The sequence below is a fragment of the Sceloporus occidentalis genome, unplaced genomic scaffold (genome assembly GCF_023333645.1).
Source record: "Sceloporus occidentalis isolate IW3139 unplaced genomic scaffold, rSceOcc1.0.p SCAF_1, whole genome shotgun sequence".
Lineage (NCBI taxonomy): Eukaryota > Metazoa > Chordata > Lepidosauria > Squamata > Phrynosomatidae > Sceloporus > Sceloporus occidentalis.
Window position 1 is genome coordinate 176581562 of NW_028316981.1, and position 21336 is coordinate 176602897.

Sequence of the window (21336 nt, forward strand, 5' to 3'; positions counted from 1 at the left end):
ACATTAAATGTGTAGGTAAAAGCTTGAGATTGGCTGCTTTGTAGGAATTGCTCCTCCTCCTGCACTTCTTTAAAACAAAGGCAGAACACTTTTTATTTAAAATTATACTGAGTATAACAGCCAGTGTGGCACAGTGGTTTGAGCACTAGACTAGGACTCCAGACCAGGGTTTGAATCCCAGCTCAGCTGTGTAAACCCACTGGATAACCCTGGGCAAGTCACAGTCTCTCAGACTTGAAGTATGGCAATGGCAAACCCACTCTGAAGAAATGTGCCAATAACCCTGTGATAGGTTCGCCTTAGGATTGCCATAAGTCAGAAACTACTTGAAGGCATACACGACTGGATTGTGGCTTTGACGTGGCTTCCGGGCTCTTAGGATGCATGCATTATTGAAACAGTACACCTCCAAAGTGACTCGAAGGAGCTTTATTTTGGCCTGTCTGTATGGGGGCCTATATGGCTTTTCTTCTCCCCACTCTGTCTTCATAGCAACCTTGTGAGGTAGATGAGGCTGAAAGAATGTGATTTAATGCTAACTTTTAAAATGTTTTCATTATGTTTAATATTTTGAACAACCTTGAGTCCTATTTTTTTTTTTTGGGGGGGGGGGAGGTAGGATAAAGATGGAGTAACCACCAAAAACAATTATGCTACCTGTCAATAGTCAGATTTAACTGCAAGGATCATGGTAAGGGTCATGATTGTTTTAAATTGCTTCTAATATTATTGACAGCTTAATTATATTTTAATGCTAACTTTTAAAATATGTTTTAAAGATGGAGTAACCACCAATAACAACAATGATGCTACCTGTCAATTGTCAGATTTATCTGCAGGGATTATGGCGTGAAGCCCTTAACATAGAGTGGTTGGGCCTGTTTGAGATTCTGTTATCAAATTTGCCAAAGAAATAAAATATCAGTATCAGTATCAGTAGGTGCTTAGAAATTGTGTTTGGTAACTAATGCCAGTTGGGCTGCTTCTGCACTGCAGAAATAATACAGTTTGACAGTGCTTTAACTGCTGTGGCTCAGTTCTGGAGTTTGTAGTTTGTTGTGGCATCAGATCTCTCAGACAAAAAGAGGCTAAATATCTCACAAAACCACAAATCCCAGAATTCCATAGCATTGAGCCATGGCAATTAAAGTAGTGTCAAACTGCATTACTTCTGTAATGTAGATGCAGCCTTAGTTTCCTTGCAAGGTACAGAGTTCTGGTTGTTACCCTTAAAGCTCTACATCATTTGGGTCCAAGTTTCCTGTTGGATCTCTCTCTCTAGTATAATCCACTCAGGTCCCTTGCGGAACATTTACTTCATTCAGCCAGGACTAGGCTGCAGACTGTGACCCAGAAGACTTTTCTTCAGCCATCCCTTGGCTAAAATGACCTGCCAGAAGAGATTTAAAAGCTGGATTCTCTGTCTGAATTGAAAATACCATTAAGACCAGTCTCTTCCAGCAAGTCTATCCAGATGATTGTTAAATGACGTATTTTAAAATATGGATTGATTGTTTCAATATATATAGGTTTTATATATTATTTTAAGTGATGGCATGTGTTTTTAACTGATGTCATGCATTATATTTTAATCTGCTGCTGCTCTCCGCCTTGATCCATAGGGAGAAGCAGATAAGAATTAAATATGACAGTGAGGATGATGTGCAGAATGTTGCCAAGTTAGCTCAGAAGTCAAGAGACAGTCAAGGCTTGAAGTATGCCTGCCTCTTGTTCTCGATGCACAAAAACCAATGATGTCTCCTGCCCTTCTGGCATTTTGCCTTCCCTATGCAGCTCTGTTGCCCAAATACCTGAAATTCCTCAAAACATATCCACATTCTAAATACAAGTTGGGCAAATTTGCACAAATTAGTCTGAAAACGGTTATAGAGTTTTTTTTGGCAAAAGCTCGAGTATTCTGTCTCTCATACTCTTAATACCATTCCAGCATGTAACTGCTTGAGCTCATACTAAATGGAATGTAATAGACATGCATGCGTGACCCTTGGGGATCAGATGTTCCATTAGGAGTTTGTCCATAAAAGTCAATTAATCCTATTTAATGTGAGAGATTAATTTTCAATTATAAGATATGTCATATAACAGCCTTGCTAAGAGCACAGGTACAGAACCTAATGTTAAACACATCACTACAAGTATACAACCAAGCCAACTATTAAATGGAGTAGGACTGATACCCAATCTATGCATAGGGTAGCAGCCATAGAAATAACTAGTCACAGCTAGTCGTAATGTTCCCTCTATTTTTCCCAAATGTTTCCTTAATAAAATTACTTCCTCTCAAATGAATACTTTAAAGCTTTTGCATAGTTTTTTTTAAATGAAATGAGTACCTATTGTTTACTCCATTGGTTCTTGCAAAGGTAAATCTTTGTAGAAGTTACAAATAACTGAGGACAGGTGTAAGATAAGCAGGATATCAATCCTCATCCAGTTCTGTGGAGCAAATTTTAAACGGAAGATAGAATTCAAATTATGACTGCTCCTTTTGTGTGTATGGGTGTGTGTGTGTGTGTGTGTGTGTGACATGTCAGTAAATTGCCAAGTCTCAAACTGTAAATCATGTGAGCTAAAAGGTATAAGTATCTAGACTGCTTGATCTTTTTTAAAAAATTAATTGTTTCGTCTTGTGGTCTCTATTCAGAATATGGAAGAGGTGCGGAACAAGAATAGCGGGAAGGACTGTTGTTCATTTTATGCTTTGCAAGACTGGGTTTTACAGTTGTTCTTATGACTGAAAAAGAAGCGGAAGCTGCTATCTCTGATGATTATCTCCTTTCCTGTGTGTGGTATATGCTTGAGGGACTAAACAGGTGTCCTCAGAAACCAAGATACAGCTAGTCTTTGTGGTTTCTGTCTAAGCTGCACCAGTCAGTTAACTACTCTTCAGATTGGGCAGAGCTTGGAAAAATTATTTCTTCGTATTACAACCGTCTAGCCACTAGCCATCTAGCTAGGGGATTCCAAGAACAGAAAGCCATTTTTCTGAACTGTGGTGTTACACTTTGCCTTTAGATGTGTCACTACCAGGGGACAGTTGCTATTTTTAAATATATATATACATATATAATAACTGTTCCCTTGTAGTGACACATCTAAAGGCAGAGTGCAAAACCATAATTCAGAAAAATGGTTTTCAGTCAACTTGGTTTTCTGATAGCAAGAGAGAGAGAGATGAAAACCAAGTTGACAGTATCTGGCCTAGATGATCAACTGATGATCAATTAGCAGTAACATTACTCTGATGGGGGTAAATTATTTTCTTGTCTCATTTTTATCCTTTTGTTATTGCCTTTTCCCTCTAACCCATAAGGAAAAGGCTCATCGGATATTTCTCATTGTGGTAGAGAAGAACACTGAGTCAGGTAAAATAGAGCATCTTGTCACCTTTGGGACTGGTGAATGTATAGCTGTCCAGATGTTGGTGGACTCAAGTTCCCTTCATTCCACACTATGCTGACAAGGGCTGATGGGAGTTACTGTCCAAAGACAACTGGGGAGGTATATGTTCCCCCAACTTGATCTGGGTGGTGTTTACATATCAACAATGGTTCATGAATTAAACACTGAATTTCTGAACATTACAATTTTGACAAAATGTATTCATAACAATGGGTACATCTCCTGACTGGCAGTCCTATAACATACTTCTTTCGTCTTTAACAAGACATGCCACATGATGACAACTGTATCAGAAGAATACTTCTTGCTGGAATCAGCAGCCTGAAGACCTCCAAATGCTGTTGTACTGCAAATTTCACCTTCATTAATGGTGAAAGATGCTAGGAAGTAAGAACTACAGTCCTCTGGAGGGCTGCACATTCCCCAGCCATGGATCACTAAATGAGACTAGATTGGGTCTTGAGGACACGATTGAACTTGTGGTGGCTGGTGCTCCCTAACTCAGTGTGGCAGTAAATTTTGCTCCAGGTTTTACAACAAATATGAAAGGTACTGTCCAAGGTGCTGAACCCATTTGGAGGATCGTATTGTTGATAGGATTCAGATTCCAGTTTGAGCTAAAACTAGAAGTGGATTCACTGCCCAATGGACATGGAAGCCAGCACTGAATCAAAGAGCAGTGTGCTGAATGTTGACAGGAAATGTTATGCCATCTGGTGGCATCTTCCTCTCCCTCCTCTAAAGGCTAGACATTTATTTCTTCCTGTTTCTCTCTTCCTCTGCCATAGGGATCAACCATTGGAAAACATGACCACGTGCTACTACAATGAGTCGATCGAGTTCTTCTACAACAACAGTGGCAAGGAGCTGTTCCACATATGGAGACCCAAGGACATTTTGGTGGTAGCACTTGGTTTGACAGTCAGCATCATTGTACTCCTCACTAACTTGCTGGTCATTACGGCCATTGTCATCAACAAGCGCTTCCACTATCCCATTTACTACCTGTTGGGGAACCTGGCAGCAGCTGACCTCTTTGCTGGCATTGCTTACATGTTCTTGATGTTCCACACAGGGCCCAGAACAGCTCAGCTCTCTCTCAAGACCTGGTTTATCAGGCAGAGCCTTTTGGACACCAGCTTGACGGCCTCGGTGGTCAATCTCCTGGCCATTGCAGTGGAGCGACACCAGACAGTTTTCACCATGCAGCTCCACAGCAAGATGTCCAACCAGCGAGTGATGATCCTCATCTGCTGTATCTGGATTACAGCCCTGCTGCTGGGCCTCATCCCCTCATATGGCTGGCACTGTCTGTGCAAGCTGAGCGATTGCTCCAGGATGGCACCCCTCTACAGTCGCAGATATTTGACCTTCTGGGCCCTCTCCAATCTTTTCATCTTCCTTATCATGGTGGTTGTCTACACTCACATCTTCATCTACGTGAAGAGGAAGATGGCCCGGATGTCCAAGCACACCACCTTTCATCCCCGCTATAAGGATACCATGATCAACCTCATCAAGACAGTCATTATCATCCTCAGTAAGTTGGTCTGTCATCCAATTCCTCTGCAATGATGTAGTTTCCCTGCCAACTGTGAAACTTTTAGTTCCCCTGCAATCAGTTCTTTTTGCAATTGATGTAGATAACATTCTTTCTTTCTATAAAACACCACTGTACTTGCCAGTTTTTGATAGATAGGTGTGCCCCTTGTTGTCTATTCAAAATATTAAGTTCACAGTGATTCTCATACTTTTTACTCCTGTGACCCTCTTTACATCTTCATTAAGATATTGCTCCCCAAGTCAGTGTATTACAGTTGGCCCTAAACATTTGTTGGGGCTAGGGGCTCAGGACCCCCCATCTCTGCATGCCTCAAGCTAGGAGGAGTTTGCTGGGTTCATTTTCAGTGTTGGGCTCCCTCACTCCCTCCTAGCAGTATGGCCTCCCTAGAAAACCATGCAGAGTGATCGCTCAAGATCAGGCCACTGGGGGGTGGGGTGAGAGAGTGGATCATCAAAAAGCAACCCAACAAATTCCTCCTGCTTGAGGTGTTCAAAGGTGGCTGTTGTGCTTTTTCAGCAGTCCCTTCTTCCTCCTTTCTTCTTTTCTGAGCCAGGTAGGCTGGCCTCTGCATGCTTCATGGTTGCTCAGGTGCCTACTGTGCCAATGATGGAACATTTGGAAAAGCTGAATGGGAAGTGTATAAGAAATGTTGCTTGGCATGGGTCCTTTGCTGGAACCAGCCAGTCCTCAGCAGTGCGCACATGGACACACACACAAACACATAAGCTTGCCTTTCTTTTTCACATTTGCTGTACTTGTAGGCTGACTTTTCTTGTGTCCCCTTTCAGCAACTTTCATGCACCCCGGGGGTCCTGCCCTTTGGAGTTTGTGAGCCACTGGATTAGGTGATTCATGGCTCTCAGAGTTAAGCACCAGCTTTGACAGACTCAGAGGCAAGGTGCCTTCTTGTGTGACTCCACCATAACCCATCCTCCCCTCTCTCACCTGCCCTGCAAGCTCACTAGAGAATAAACATGGGAAGGCAGTGATGGGAAGCAAACTAGATTGGCAGCAACAAGGAACACAGCTGCTGTTCTATAAAGAGAAGTGCTGGGTGAGACAGCAGTTAAGTCAGTGGCAGGGCCTGAAGGCTTAGATGTAAAGAAACCTGTGCTGGTCATGACTGTAGCTGTCTTGCCCAGTGCTTTTCTTTACAGAATTGGGTGATTACAGTTAGTGGGGGAGGAACCCAATGCCAGACCTTATGGACCTGGACTTGGCATTTGCCTAATCATGCTAGGTACTGACATATGGCTGACTTAACTGTTTATTTCTCTTAAAATAGGCCATAACGTTTTGGCCTGTATGAGGAAAAAGCCTTCTTCGGGGGACTTCAGCAAAAATAACTGGTGTTTTAAACACTCTCCAAAACACAGGAACATTAAAACTGTGTTTTGCAGCGTATTTATAAGTCCACCAATTTCTGCTGAAGGCTCCTGAAAAAGGCCTTTTCTCATACAGGCTGAAACATGTTAGGCTATTTCAAAAGGAATAAACAGTTGACCATCTTTGAGACATGGAGCATGTCTCCTTACAGTTTTCTGCTTTTCAGTATTCTTTTCACTATATTATTATTATTATTATTATTATTATTATTATTATTATTATTATTATTATGGCACTGTAGATGTACACAGCGCTGTACATGCAAACAATAAAATTAAACTGACTAAGGCTGCATCTGCACTGCAGAAATAATCCAGGTTGACATCACCTCTGAGAATTGTTTGTTGTGGCACCAGAGCTCTCTGACAGAGAAGACTAAATGGTCTCACAAAACTACGATTTCCAGAATTCCATAGCTTTGAGCTATGGCAGTTAGTGGTGTCAACCTGAATTATTTCTGCAGTGCGGATGCAGCCTTGACCATTGTTTCCTCTTAGGCATGAACTTGGGAAACTGTAGTTTGTTTTAACTTTGGTTAATGAAAACAATCCATACTCACATTTTGGTTTATCAACAAGCTAGCTTGGTTTGTTAACCAATTGTAGAGTTAATCATAGAGTGGGGCAGGGAGTGTGGAACATGCAGTCCTCCAGATATTGTGTGGACTTCACGTCCTAGCAGCTCTTGCCAGTCTAGCCAGTGGTGAAAGAGGCTGGGAGCTGCATTCCAACAGCATCTGGAGAGCCACAGCTGGCTATGTCTGACAGAGTCTTGCATGTATACCCCAGGGAGTACCTAAATTCATGTGTTCCCTAAGTGCAAAACTCTTTTTCCAGGGGTTACTAGCTTTATTAAATAGCTAGGTAACTTGCAAAAACATTTTGGTTGCCTGGTAGATGCAGTTCTGGCCTCCAGACAGATGTCTTGGAGTATACAGTGACCTTGAGAATATTGCCCTTGGCCCCCTTCTCATCTGCATTTATCCATCCATTTATCTCCATGTACTCTCTTTGAAATCTATAGTCTAAGCCCATAATTGATTTTAATTGTGGTTATTGTGGGATTTTCATTACTGCTGCACATAGAACTATAAACTGTACTAGTCTACTCTTTTCCTCTAGGCCCTTGACTGTTAGGCCCTTGACTGTGTTAAAAGAAATTGCGGTAGGGCGGGGGAGAAATATAGGGGCTCGACAGACGAGCAGCGTCGTGCCGCCCATCTTTGCCCCGCATTGTTGCCGCAGCAACAAAAGGGCGCGGCAACAATGTGCTTCCTCTTGGGAGCAAAAAGAAACTGCCACAAGCAGCTTCCTGCAAGGGGCACAATTGGCATGCTCGCACGCCCCAATCACATCACTTCCAGCCAGCACAGTTTGGGTGCTGCGGCATGCTCGCACCATCATGGCATCACCCATGTAGATGGGGGTAAGCCATGATGGTGGCATGCTGGCAGACTAGGGCTGCTGGGCATGTAAATGCCCAGCCTCAGCTAGCCCTAGTTCTCCAAGAGTAGGCAGAAAGGAGCCAGTGTGGTATAGTGGTTTGGGTGTCAGACAAGGAGCATATATATAGAGGTTCAAATCCCCACTTGGACATGGAAACCCACTGGATGACCTTGGGAAAGTCACAGATTCAGAGGAAGGCAAGAGCAAACCCCCGCTGAACAAATCATGCCAAGAAAACTTAGGGTCGCCATAAGTAGGAAATGACAACAAAGAGTAGGCATAATGTAGTTATCCAGACATTTGACTATCACTCTCTTCAATGTTAGCAAACATATAAGCCAACACACGCTGGCCTTCTGGGGGCCACACATTGCCCATTCATATGTGTAGCTCTGAGGTGGTTAATCTAGATCGCTGGTTCTCAACCTCTCTTCCCCCAGATATTTTGGACTTCAGCACCCAGAAACCCATAGGCAGCATGGCCAGTGGGAAAAAATTCTAGGAGCTGAAGTCCAAAATATCTGACAGGCCAAATATTGAGAATCACTGGGCCTGTTACAGACTGCCAAAATAAAGCTGCTTCGGGTCTCTTTGGAGGTATGCTGTTTAAATGATGCATGCACCCTAAGAATCCGGAAGCTGCACCAAAGCTGCACTCCAGTGCTTAGGAATGGAGTGTGGCTTTGGCGCAACCTCTGGACTCTTAGGACCCACGCATCATTTAAATAGCATACCTCCAAAGAGACCCGAAGCAGCTTTATTTTGGCAGTCTGTAACAGGCCATTGGTGTAGAAAGATAATTTGCCCATCAAAGTAGTGTTCTCCTGATGTGTTGGCCATGCTGACTAGAACTGTAGCTCCAATGCATCTGGAGGACACCAGGTTGGGGAAGACCAAGCTAAGTTTTCCCCTCCTCATTTTATCTTTTAACTGTGTTTTGATTGTTTATATTTCTCTTTTGTTCTCATGGGAACATCGATGCCCTTACATAGATTGTATCCACCTAAAGTCCAGTTAGTTTGTTCTCTTCTCCCTCCAGGGTTGCAAATGTTTTCAATATGGCACACCTCTAGTTAATTTCAGCAGGAAAGTTGTTTGTTTCTGTGCTGTTGCTCTCCTTATTAGTTTATCCCTGGGCTAATAAGAAATGCAGTTCCCATGCATTGTTTAGCAGTATAAAGGCTACATTTGTGTGTATGTGCCCTCAGGTCACCTGTGGATTTAAGGCAACCCCAAGCATTTCATAGTGTTTTATTATGTAAGGAATACTCAGGGGTGGTTTTGCCAGTTACTTTCTCTGAATACAGCCTACAGCAAGTGTGTGTGTGTATATGCTTTCAAGTTGGCTGTTGACTTACGGCAACTCCATGAATTTTTCATAGAATTTTCTTAAGTAAGGAATACTCAGAGGTGGTTTTGCCAGTACTTTCTTCTGAAATATAGCTTACAGCACCTAGTATTCATTGGTGGTTTCCCATCCAAGATCAGATAAATAAACAGAAATAAGGAAGCCATCTTCATTTGTCTTCATTTAAAAGAAATAAGGAAACAGTAGTCAAATTTCAAGGACAGTAACCGTAGTTTCCCCTCTCCCAAATTGTGCATGCTTTTATTTCAGAGTTGGTGAAAGAGCCTTAACTTTGCAGGATGTATGGATATATGGATGATTCAGTGTAGTGTTGTGGTTTGAGTGTTGGACTATGACTAAGTAGGGAGAGTTACTTAGCCATAGAGACCCCTCTTAAGCAAGACATACTCTCTTAGCCTCTGCAGAAATCTTGCCAAGAAAACCTCATGGCAGGTTCACCTTAGGCTCACCATAAGTCAGAAATGACTTCAAGGCATACAACAAAAACACAACAACAATGGATGTGTAGATACAAGCATACTCGAGACAAGGTGCCTCTATATAGCAGTTGCTGGGGAATGCCAGATGGAGGGTGCTGTCTCACTCATGTCGTCCCTGTAGGCTTCCCATTGAACCATCTGTTTTTTCTCTTTGGTCCCAGAATGTTGGACGGCAGAGACCTTTGGTGTGATTCATCAGGCTCTTCTTGTATTTTCAGATAATTGTCCAATACTGATTGGTGCTGCAACCTTTCTACAGTACTTTGCTAGCTAGCCTCCCAGGTCTATAGCGGAGATACTTTGGTGGTTACCTGACCTTTTAACTGGAAATACTGAAGACTGAAGCTCAGTCTGCCTGCGTGTGAAGCGTGTGCTCTTACATTGAGCTCATGCTCCCCTTAGAGAAAGTGAGGTTGCTTTGAAGCATGCCTTGTGTTAGAACTTTTTCAGTCACCCCAAAGACCCAAAGCTGAGATGGAAGGAAATGAAAGACCACAGTGCTATGATTCACCCAAAACTGGTTAAGCATAGGATTTTGTTTTTTCAGGGCATGCTTTGCCTCCTTGCCCAAGGCAAGCAACAGGAGAGTGTGCTGTGCCTGAACTGTGAGACGATGTGGAATTGAGCCATGTATTAACAGGGTTACTCCAGAGAGCCTGCCAATGTTTTGTTCCCTGGAGCTTTGAAGGAGCCAGGAGAATGCAGTCAGGCTTCCTTCCTGTGGCAGTGAAATCTCTTTTGGCCATAGGCAGGCACCTGTGGATGTGTGACAGAGAGGCTTCTTGAAGTCTTGGTACGGCCAGATGGTGATGTAAGGAGTGTGTGACTGGACCCAGAGGAGAAATGAACTTAATTCCTCAAAACCAAATACAACATAATCCTTCCTCAACTGATGAGCACATGAGTTTTACTTCAACAATGTTCATGTGAGTTAGTAAGCCGATAGGAAAATTAGGCACATGCAGGGCCAGCCCTATCCTTAGGTAAAGTGCAGGCGGTAAGCTCAGGCAACAGATTTTGATCATCATGAAAAAAAGCAGCAAATTGTTAGTTGATTTTGTTGTTATATTTTCAGGTGTCTGGAATGGGAAAAGGAGTGTATGTAATTTTTCTACCTCTTGTGTGTATAATATACAATGATGTGGGCAGACAAGGTGAGGGAGACACCATTTGTTGCTCTGCATGAGGGAGAAAAATGTCTTGGGGTAGCCCTGTTTAAGAGCAGTCAGTTTACAGACTGTAGATCAGGGTGGAAATTGTGTGGTTCTCCAGTTGTTGAACTACTATTCCTATCATACTTTACCATTGCTTCACTATGGTTGCTAGGGCTGCTGGGAATTACAGTGCAACAACAAGCGGAGGGCTGAAGAGTTCCCACATCGGCAATAGACTGGTCTTGATTTAGCTACATCTCCTTCAACATTTGAATGTTTAAGAAGATTCTAGGTCAAGGGATGGCCATGGGCTACCTTCTGAAGGCCTCCTCCCCTTGCCAAAACCCACACAATTTGCTAGTTGATGTTCAGGCTTTGGTGCCAAGCCAGGTTTTCAGCCCATGTGTGTGTCAGGCCTGGCACTGCCCCCTCAATATTGCCAGCCCCACTCTGGACACATGAATGCCAGGATGATGAATGCAGCAGCATGTATATATGTACGCTGTGGAGACTCCAGGTGTGAATGGCTTCTAGTCCAGGTGAGGGAAGGTTTGAGAACCCCCTGGAACTAATTGGTTCAATATGATTGTGTAATACCAGGTGGGCTACTGTGAAAAATAAAATGGGTGCTTTTGATCTGCTCACTTCCTGGTTAGTGTATGGCAGTAGCTGCCTCAAGTATGAATAATGGAAAACAAGGGAGGAGAAGGCAGATTGTTATGCTGGCCAAAACAGAATGCAAATGCTATCGTGGGTGCCGGAGTTTGCTTGCCATCTTATATGCTGGTCAATTGTGGATGTAAGCAAAGCATATTCAAATGTTAGGAGAAGCCAATTTTGATTTTTGGGTGGTGTCTCTGCACAGTATTAGGAACATGTAGGCTCTGTAGGTACAGCTTGTATCCTCCATTTTTTCAGGCTACATCTAACAGCTTTGGAGCCCAAGCTCATTAGGGTGTGCATATTTAGGCGCTGTGTAAGAGGAGTCTTGAACATGGGGAGTGTGGGTGTATGACCAGCAGATGTGATGCTTATTTCCCCTCTCCATCCCTCTATATCAGTGGTTCCCAACCTGTGGGCTGGGACCCCTTTGCGGGTCAAACAACCCTTTTACAAGGGTCGCCTAAGAGTAAGGCCATTGGAAAACACACATTTGCATGTAGCAATGAAAATAATTTTATGGTTGGGGGTCACCAAAACATGAGGAACTGTATTAAAGGGTCGCAGCATTAGGAAGGTTGAGAACCACTGCTTTATATGTATCTGCACACATTTTCGTTTTCTGCACTGGATGCCTATTAACCCCCTTTCCTCCTTCCCAGTCCTTCCTGTTGTATCTCTTCAAGAGCTGCTCTTTATGCTTCGATCAGTTACTGCTGCATCTCCTCTCACCCTGCTTCTGTACTCTCTACTGATGATTTAGTTCTTTGTTTGTCCAGGAGCACAAACTGGCATTTAAAGCTCACAACAATCCCGACTGAGGGTTAGACTAGCTCAAGGTCATTTTAGGAAATCTATAGCTGAGTGGGATTTTGAATAGGATTAGATGTAGTGCAGAGCTCACTTCTTCATTTGTCTTCAGTTAATTGATATGGATGCTTCGATTTATTTTAATGCACAGACACAATGGAGAGTCTTCTGGTGCCTGCAACTTTGGCAGATGGCACAAAAGTTTTAGATATTCTGCCATGTCCCCAAGAGGAAGCAGATTCATCAAATATTACAATATTCCTCCTTTTGTAGACATTTTTAAAAATGCACAGACACTAGCCAGAACTTTCCCAGGGTATTATGCCAGCATCATTTGTGGTTCTATTGAAGGTTGTAGTCTTTACACATTTTGTAAGAAATTCTCTAACATTTCCATCCTTCTATCATGCAACAGACTCATAGCCAGCAGGTTGGCTTAAAAGTTATTCAGTAAATTGTTTACTTGAATATGTTCATGGAACTTTATGCCCTGTCTATGCTGAATAGGACCTTGCCCATAGTCTGTCTCTCTGTCTAACTGTCTGTCTCTCCCTCTTCTCACTACTGTTACCTTTCTGTGACTATGTGTCCAAATAAAACTGTGCCTTGAATGCAAAACAGTTTAAAATGAATGGAAGTACAGGCAAAATTGATACCTCTGGTAAGACAGCATTATTGATCTGTTTACAAACAGTATTTATATACTGTTCAATAACTGACATCTGTATATTTGCTTTCAAGTCACCTGTCAACTTCTGGCAACCCCATGAATTTCATAGGGTTTTCTGTGGAATATGCAGAGGTGGCTTTGGCACTAACCAAGGTTAACCCTGCTTGGCTTTCAAAATCAGATGGGATCTGGTGCCTTTAGTATATGTTGTGTGCCTTCAAGTCATATCCGATTTATGGCAATCCTAAAGTGAACATATAATAGGGTTTTCTTGGCATGCTTCTTCAGAAGAGTTTGCCATTGCTTCTGGGGTTGAGAGAGTGTGACTTGCCCAAGGTCACCCAGTGGGTTTCCATGGCTGAACCGAGATTTGAACATGATCTCCAAAGTCCTAGTCTTAACATTCAAACCACTATGCTTTATCAGTGACTTGGATGACAGATTTGGGGGCATACTTATCAAATTTGCAGATGACTCCAAATTAGGAGGAGTAGCTAATACTCCAGAAGATAGGATCAAAATTCAAAATGACCTTAATAAACTAGAAAGCTGGACCAAAGCTAACAAAATGAATTTCAACATGGAAAAATGTAAGGTACTGCACTTAGGGCAGAAAAATGAAATGCACAGATACAGGATGGGTGACACCTAGCTGAACAAGATTAAATGTGAAAGGGATGTGGGAGTCCAAGTAGACTACAAATTGAACATGAGTGTGCAGCTAACAAGGCCAATGCAATTTTAGGCTGCATCAATAAAAGTATAGTGTCTAGATCAAGGGAAGTAATAGTGCCACACTATTCTGCTCTGGTCAGGCCCCACCTGGAATACTGTGTTCAGTTCTGGGCACCACAATTCAAAAAGAACATTGAGAAACTGGAATGTGTCCAAAGGAGGGCGACTAAAATGGTGAAGGGCCTGGAAACCATGTCCTATGAGGAATGACTAAGGGAGCTGGGGATGTTTAGCCTGCCGAAGAGAAGGTTAAGAAGTGACATGATAGCCCTGTTTAAATACTTGAAGGGATGTCATATTGAGGAGGGAGCTTGTTTTCTGCTGCTCCAGAGACTAGAATCCAGAGCAATAGATGCAAGCTCCAGGAAAAGAGATTCCAGCTCAACATTAGGAGGAACTTCCTGACAGTAAGGGCTGTTTGACAATGGAACACATTGCTCCCTCGGAGTGAGGTGGAGTCTCCTTCCTTGGAGGTCTTTAAGCAGAGGCTGGATGGCCATCTGTCAAGGATGCTTTGATTGAGAGTTCCTGCATGGCAGAATGGGGTTGGACTGGATGGCCCTTGTGGTCTCTTCCAACTCTATGATTCTATGCCATGCTGGCTCTGAGCCCACTTGGCTTTCAAAATGATATGGAATCTGGTACCTTTAGGTGGTTAAGAGTAACATTTTGAAAACAAAAAATTTAAACAAGCCAAAAAAATTCACAACAGAATAAAACAACCATAATATAAGTTGACATAAATACAGCCACTAACGCTTCCCCACTCCTCAGAAGTAACTAATAATAAATAACATAATAAACTAAAAATACTGAATTCTAGAAACAAAGTAGTCAGGTTCTTGGGCATTACCTCTTTAATAAAAAGTTTGGTACCAGATGCAAGAAAGAGCATAGAAAGGATAAGAACACACCAGAAAGACAGAAGAGCAAATCAACATGTTTTAGAGACTGTTTATTCCAAAACAAAACAAAAACATTTTGAATCTCCCAGAGATCACTTGGCAGCATCTTCCAAAATGAATCCAGGGATGATGTCTTCTTTCACTAGCCTCCACTTTTCTTATACTGTATATACTCATGTATAAGTCTAAAAATTTTAGTCAAAAAATTGACTCCAAAAACCTGAGTCGACTTATCAATGTAAGTACTGTACTTTAACTCTTATTTAAAAATGGCACCATCCCCTGGTGAAAGGCAAGAATATAATCCGTCCTGGAAGCTCTGACCCTGTTCTCCTCTCTCATCCATCCAGACTTTAGTGTGAATACAACCAGTTATGCCTGCTGGAATTTTGTAAGTTCTTTGGCATCACTTCGCTTTTCTTCATCCTTCAGATCCTTTGTTATATGCCCCTAAATTTTACCCTTGACTTATCCATGACTCATATCAAAATCCTTGATTTTGGCCCCCAAACCTGCCCTTGACTTATACATGGGGTCAACTTATAGTCAAGTATATGCAGTAATTTCCGTTTTGGTGTTCAAACCTATAGATGTATGCTTTAAAAAACATGCTAGGAATAGCTTGTGGGGCAGATTTGCCTGCTCTCCCCTCTTCCCTTTGTTTTGCTGTTCATATATGTTTAGCAAGAGACTCTGAGGCAGCTGCTGTTTACTTTTTCTGTTGCAGGCAGGCCACACAGCTACAGTAAGATTGACTGGATGTAGAATCCCAAACTTTCTCACCTCAAGTTTTACTGTGTTGTTTACTGCAGGATGCTGCTGCAACCCAGCACCAAGAGTCTGTTTCTCCAGGCTTCCTTCACCATCCTCCCGATATAAATACTCAATACTGAGGAAAGTGAGGCTGGGTGGGCATAAAAAATACTTTGTAAAAAGGAGCTTCTTTGTCAGAAGCTTTGTTAATGGAGGTATGCCTTGTAGCAGGACTGGCTGTTTAAAACCAGGTGGGGTTAAACCATGATTTAAACCAATGACTTTTAAAAAACATACTTTTTTTTAATTGATTATTCATTTGTTTTTTTTTTAAAAAAGTCTGGCTATTATTACTATTTTTCCAACTCTCTTGTAGTGAAAAATGCAGGCTGGAATCCTTTTGGTTATGGTATGCTATGCTAGTATAGCAGCCCAAAATACTAGCAGGTGTACTTCTACTTGAGTTATGTAGTAGGTCCTCAAGGAAGTATCGCAAAGCCATTATCCTTGCCCTTGGGAGAAGAAGGCAGCTATTTCCGACCTGTCTAGTTCTTCGATGCCTGGCTTGTGGAGCAATTCTGAAGCAAATGTCCTAGTTAGTCTTCCCAAGCATCTTGTATCCAAGATCCTGCTCTAGAAGCCAAGCATTGGAGAAATAGGATAGCCATGGCCTTATTCTTCCTGCCACTGCTCCTGTCTTCTGACACTGGCATAGTTACACCAGCAAAGTGACCAGCAGGATTTTGGCAAAACTTGTCTTCTCATCCACATCAATACAGTGGCGCCTCCGCATATGTGGACTTTTTATAAGCGGCTTTGAGCGTACACGCTCATGCCACAGTTGAATGGGCATGCGCACCTGTTGCGCCGCGTGTGCGCCCGTTGCGCCCCGCGCACCTCCACGCCGCCGTGCACGAGCCCCATTGTTTACAATGGGGCTCAAGCATAGGCGGAAATCGCCATACACGGCGGGATCCGGAACGGATCCCCCGCGTATGGCGAGGTTCCACTGTACATCAACACCCACAGTGGAGTAACTGAACCATGTGACATTCCTGATCCACCAGTTTGTGAAGCCACATATCACAAATGAGAGATGAAGCAGAAAGTTCCTGTTACACCACAAAAGAAGATAAGCTATCCCTCATTAATTTACAGTTATCAGAAAATTCAAGGGTGGCATACACAGGGCTCTCCAATAGGCTCCTAACAAGGCATTGACTACACCTCCTTGTATCATCAGGAAAGTTGCTGCAATATGTAACCTCAGATCATGGGGTCAAGAAGGTCAGTTTGAAAAATACCAACTTTTTTTATTAAAAAATGCTGCAAAACTTCTTTGAGGGAAAGTGGGAAGCAGCAGTGAGTCAACAAGTCTGCTGAAAAGTTGATAGAACTAGTTTTTTCCTTGTACTCAGCCCTGGAAAAGACTGTATACACAGGTATGTTCCATATTGAATTTGCCTTTTCCTTCCTCTCTCTGCCTAGTTCATTTTCTCCCTTTAATAGGTCTTGGGCACAGAATTTGGTGGTTCAGTCACCCACCCTTTAAAAAAAAACTGATGGAAGTTACATTTTCTAGTATGATAGGATTCTGCTGCAGGATGGTCTCCCACTCAAATCTGTGAATTGCTGTTAGATATGGACTTGGGTTCAAACAGGAGTTTGTGAATGTGCAATGCCATTGTGGTATCAGACTTGTTAGACATTTTAGATGCATTTGTTATGTTTATATAACATCTTTACTCTGGTTCTGGACTACAGTTCCCATAATTCCTTGCCTCTGGCCATAATGGATTCAGCTCCTTGGAGAGAGTTTTCTAATACCTGGAGGGCCAAAGGTTCCCCACACCTGCTGTATAGAATTCAAAGCACCCATATTTACCCATATAACAACTCTGAGGATAAGAGCATGATTGCCCAATGTCACTTGGTGAGTTTCATGGCCAAATGAGAATTTGAACCTGGGTCTCCACAGTTCTAGTCTCTATATTCACTGCACCGGTAGTTCTCAAACTTCGGTCCTCTAGATGTTGTTGGATTTCAACTCCCAGATTCCAAGTCTTCTACTGCTTATGCCAGTGAATTCCATATGTTACCACTTACATAACACTTCCCTTCCTCCCTCCACCACACACAGAGTGAGGATTATAATAACAGAGTGGGCCCTTGGTATCCCCTGGGGTTTGGTTCCAAGTCCACCTGTGGATACCAAAATCTGTGGAGGCTCTAAGTCCCGGTATATACAATGGCATAGTAAAATGGTTCCCTTATATACAATGAGAACCAGCATGGTGTAGTGGTTTGAGGGTAGAACTGGGACTCTGGAGATTGGGGGCTCAAGTCTCTGCTACCACTGGGTGACCTTGGGCAAGTCACACCATCTCAGCCTCAGGGGAAGGCAGTGGCAAATCTCTGGAAAAAAATTGCCAAGAAAACCTTACAATAAGTTCATCTTAGGGTCACCATAAGTCAGAAACCACTCAAAAGAACAACAACAACAACATATAAAATGGCAATATCAAGATTTGCTTTTTAGATTAAAAAAAATACTTTCAAGTTGTGGATAGTTGACTCTATGGATGCAGAATCCGTGGATATGGAGGGCCAATTGTACACAAACACTCATAATGACACCTGGTGGTTCCCAAGTCAGTGGAGTAGTGAATCTACTCAGGGATTTAGTTTGAAATTTAAAAGAGCCATCCAAGGGGCTAAACCCTATCTCCTAGATTAGTTCAGTAACTAGGATATAATTGCTTTAAAGTTTTGTCTGAAACCTAGAGTGGACTCACTGCCTCAGTAACACTGGAACCACTAGCTGGCATGGACACAGGGTAGGCAAATCCCATCAGCCCTAGGCAGCATAGCAAAATCTGAATGACATCTGGAAAACCTTCCATTCCTTATCCATGATCTGTTCCTTAACCAGGGAAGTATCATTGTAATATTTATCTCTTGCTACATGCAGAGCCTGTAGGCAGCATTTGATATCCTTCTAGCTTCTTGTTGTTGTGCCTTCAGGTTGTTTCCAGCTAATGGAAACCCCAAGGAGAACCTATCATGGATTTTCTTAGCAAGTTTCTTCAGAGGGGAGTTTGCCATTGCTATCCTTTGAGGCTGAGAGAGTGTGACTTACCCAAGATCACACAGTGGGTTTACACTGCTGGGCTGGGATTCAAACCATGGTCTCTAGAGTCATAGACCAACTAGCATGTAAGTATTATTTCAAATCTTAGCTTGCTGTAGATTTCAAGAGGTTGTGCCCATTGCTTGTTACCAATCATATCTGATCAGACATCTTCTAACGGATTCCTCCTCTTCTCCTCTTAGGTGCCTTTGTCATCTGCTGGACCCCCGGACAAGTGGTACTCCTGTTGGATGGCCTTGATTGCAAAAGCTGCAATGTGCTGGCAGTGGAGAAGTACTTCCTGCTGCTGGCAGAAATAAATTCGCTTATTAATGCCATAGTCTACTCCTACCGGGACAATGAGATGCGCAGCACCTTTCGGAAGATCCTTTGTTTTGCCTGCTATAGGATACCAAAGTACTCACCTGCTTCTACCAAGTCCAGCACCACAGAGCATAGGATATTGCCTCAGAACGGGCATCCGATGATGGACTCCACTCTCTAACTCCGCAGGTCCAGGCCTCCTCTAGACTGGTCATCAGAAGCCATTCTTGATGATCTGTTGGTTTCAAGCTAAATACAGTGGGCTATAAGTGGCTGCAGCCTTGACTGGGAATATTGTTGCAACCGGTGGTGTGCACCCATATTTGTAAGGGATAATTATTGTACCTGTGGATTTGGTCAGTGACTGAAAGCAGCAGCCTTCATCTGTAGCACCATGTTGTAACACTGTGCAGCCTCCCAACTGAGGCCTTTGTACTGGAACTGACTATATATCACTGTTTTTCTGGGATACAGTGACTCTTCACAAGCTACACAGCTAAGGAATGAACATACCTGCTCTATGTTACAACTTGAGAGGCACCTTAAACACTCTGATGTGTGCTAAGAACCAGTTCAAAATTGGTTTGCACCACAGGTTCTTAAAGGCATGTTTTTTTCGTCTTCCACCCCCCCATGGGCTGGTACGCCAGCATTGTTTTTTCTTCTATCGGCCCACAGATGGTCACTTAGACAAATTCCTTTTGCCTTGTTCTTAAAAGACACATATTGGACAAACCTTTGAAATATGGTGGAACAAAAACATTGGGGTACATGCATCACCCCCATTCTTGTGGATTGCTGTTTTTAATGCATGTGTTGATTTAGTTGGAGGAGTGGCATCATCTGCCAAACAAAAATAATGCATCTAAATATTTCTGTTCAGGGTGAAAAATGGTCATCCTAGCCCTTTTCAGTATTATTGCCTAATTTGGCAGAGCCATTTTAGGGCTAAGATACCAAATCCACATTCCGTCATCTGCATTCACTCCCTGAGAATCTGTTACAACCTGAGTTAGGCTCTCTGCTTAAATTGTATCACCCCCTGTAGGTTTAGGTCAAAGAGATTGCAGTTTAAGATTCCAGATTGGTAGCTAAACTCACACCATGACAGATACTGGTTTCAGTCAATTGTCCATACTGGTTGGACACCACAGACACCTCAGGAGACAAAGACAATAATTAAACACATGAAGAAAGAATAGCTACCCCCACCCCCCAGGCCTGATTTTGTTTGGTGCTCAATAGTGAAAATATAGTTTAATCCTACACCTTTCAAGGTTTACCTTTCTAGGTGTTTTCTTCCATCCAAGCTCCCAGCTCCTTTACTGTAAAAAATTATTTTACCCTTATATTCTTGAAGGAGAAGCACAGTGCCCATGTAGATCAGGGTTGAGGGATATATGGCTCTCTGGATGTTACTAGGTTAAAATTGCATCATCCCTCAGCATAAGCTGGGACTAAGGGAATTATAGATCAGCATTAAGCTACAGTGCAAAATGCCTGGTGAGTCATCCATTCTCCATCCCTAAAGTAGATAAATGATACTATTGCACAGCATCATTTGCGCAATTCTCTTGTTTTTCAAGGATTACGCTAAGGTGGCATGTTGCTTGGGAATCTCCTGGTTATGTAGGAGGGTATTGCACATTTGAATGGCGGGTGGAAGAATACAGCAACTGAACCTTCTGAATCTGCAGGGAGATGCTGTGTCAAAGATGGTTCCATTGTATGACTTTTCTTCCTGATGCATGCTGTTCAGAGATTGACAAACCTAGTAAAGACCTGATCTTCTAAATCAAAAATAAATCTGCAGGGATCTTGACCAAAATGAATTTGGAAGAACCTGTGCTTTACTGCAGGGGCCTAAAATTCATGGTATTGAACAAAAATGCCCGGCCTGTGGCTCTCAGGATGTTGTTGGACTGTAAGTCCTGCCGTGCCTCACCACTCGTTATTCCACCAGCATTGACTGGAGTACTAGTGCATCAACAGCTGGAGGAACAGACTTTGCTCACTCCGATCTAGAAGCTCCCTCTCACTTACCAAGCATTTGCTCTGCAAACCTTTCCATTGTGTAAAATACAAAGGATGCAATCATGTTTTAGTATACAGGCAAAGTAATTGGGGTAGCATGCTTAGCATGAAGCGTTTCTGAAGTGTAAGTCTTCTCTCTATTCAGGAAGCAGAGAACTTCATTGCTCATCCTGGTAGCATTTGTTCAGCTATAAAATAGGAGAAGATAATATTTTGGCTTCCAAATTCCTTGTCAATGGCTATGTGTGCTGCAGCTGATGAGGTCCAGCAACATCTAGAAAGCTACAATTTGCCCACCCCTCCCCAATTTCTTTATACCTGGGTGAATAAAGTGGAGCCTGTGGCAGCATGTAGCCCTTGGGAACCTTAAGTACAGTCCCTAAAGCTCCTCAGATACCCCATTTTGTTTAAATTGAGCCAATTTTTGGGTTATCTTCCCCTCTCCCGCTGCCAAAAATTCTTGAAAATGCAGCAATTTGCTTCCTTTAACCTCCA

The 21336-nt window shown here is 42.7% G+C and overlaps 1 protein-coding gene across 1 annotated transcript in view; it reads left to right on the forward strand.

Moving 5' to 3' along the window:
- Positions 1-20746, forward strand: part of LPAR2 (lysophosphatidic acid receptor 2) — a 60369-nt gene extending 39623 nt beyond the window's left edge. The window contains exons 2-3 of the mRNA XM_089509344.1: positions 4212-4963; positions 18687-20746. Of these exons, the coding sequence (XP_089365470.1) occupies positions 4231-4963; positions 18687-18988 (1035 nt within the window). The 5' untranslated portion in view covers positions 4212-4230 and the 3' untranslated portion in view covers positions 18989-20746. The remainder of the gene's footprint in view (positions 1-4211; positions 4964-18686) is intronic.
- The last annotated feature ends 590 nt before the right edge of the window (positions 20747-21336 follow it).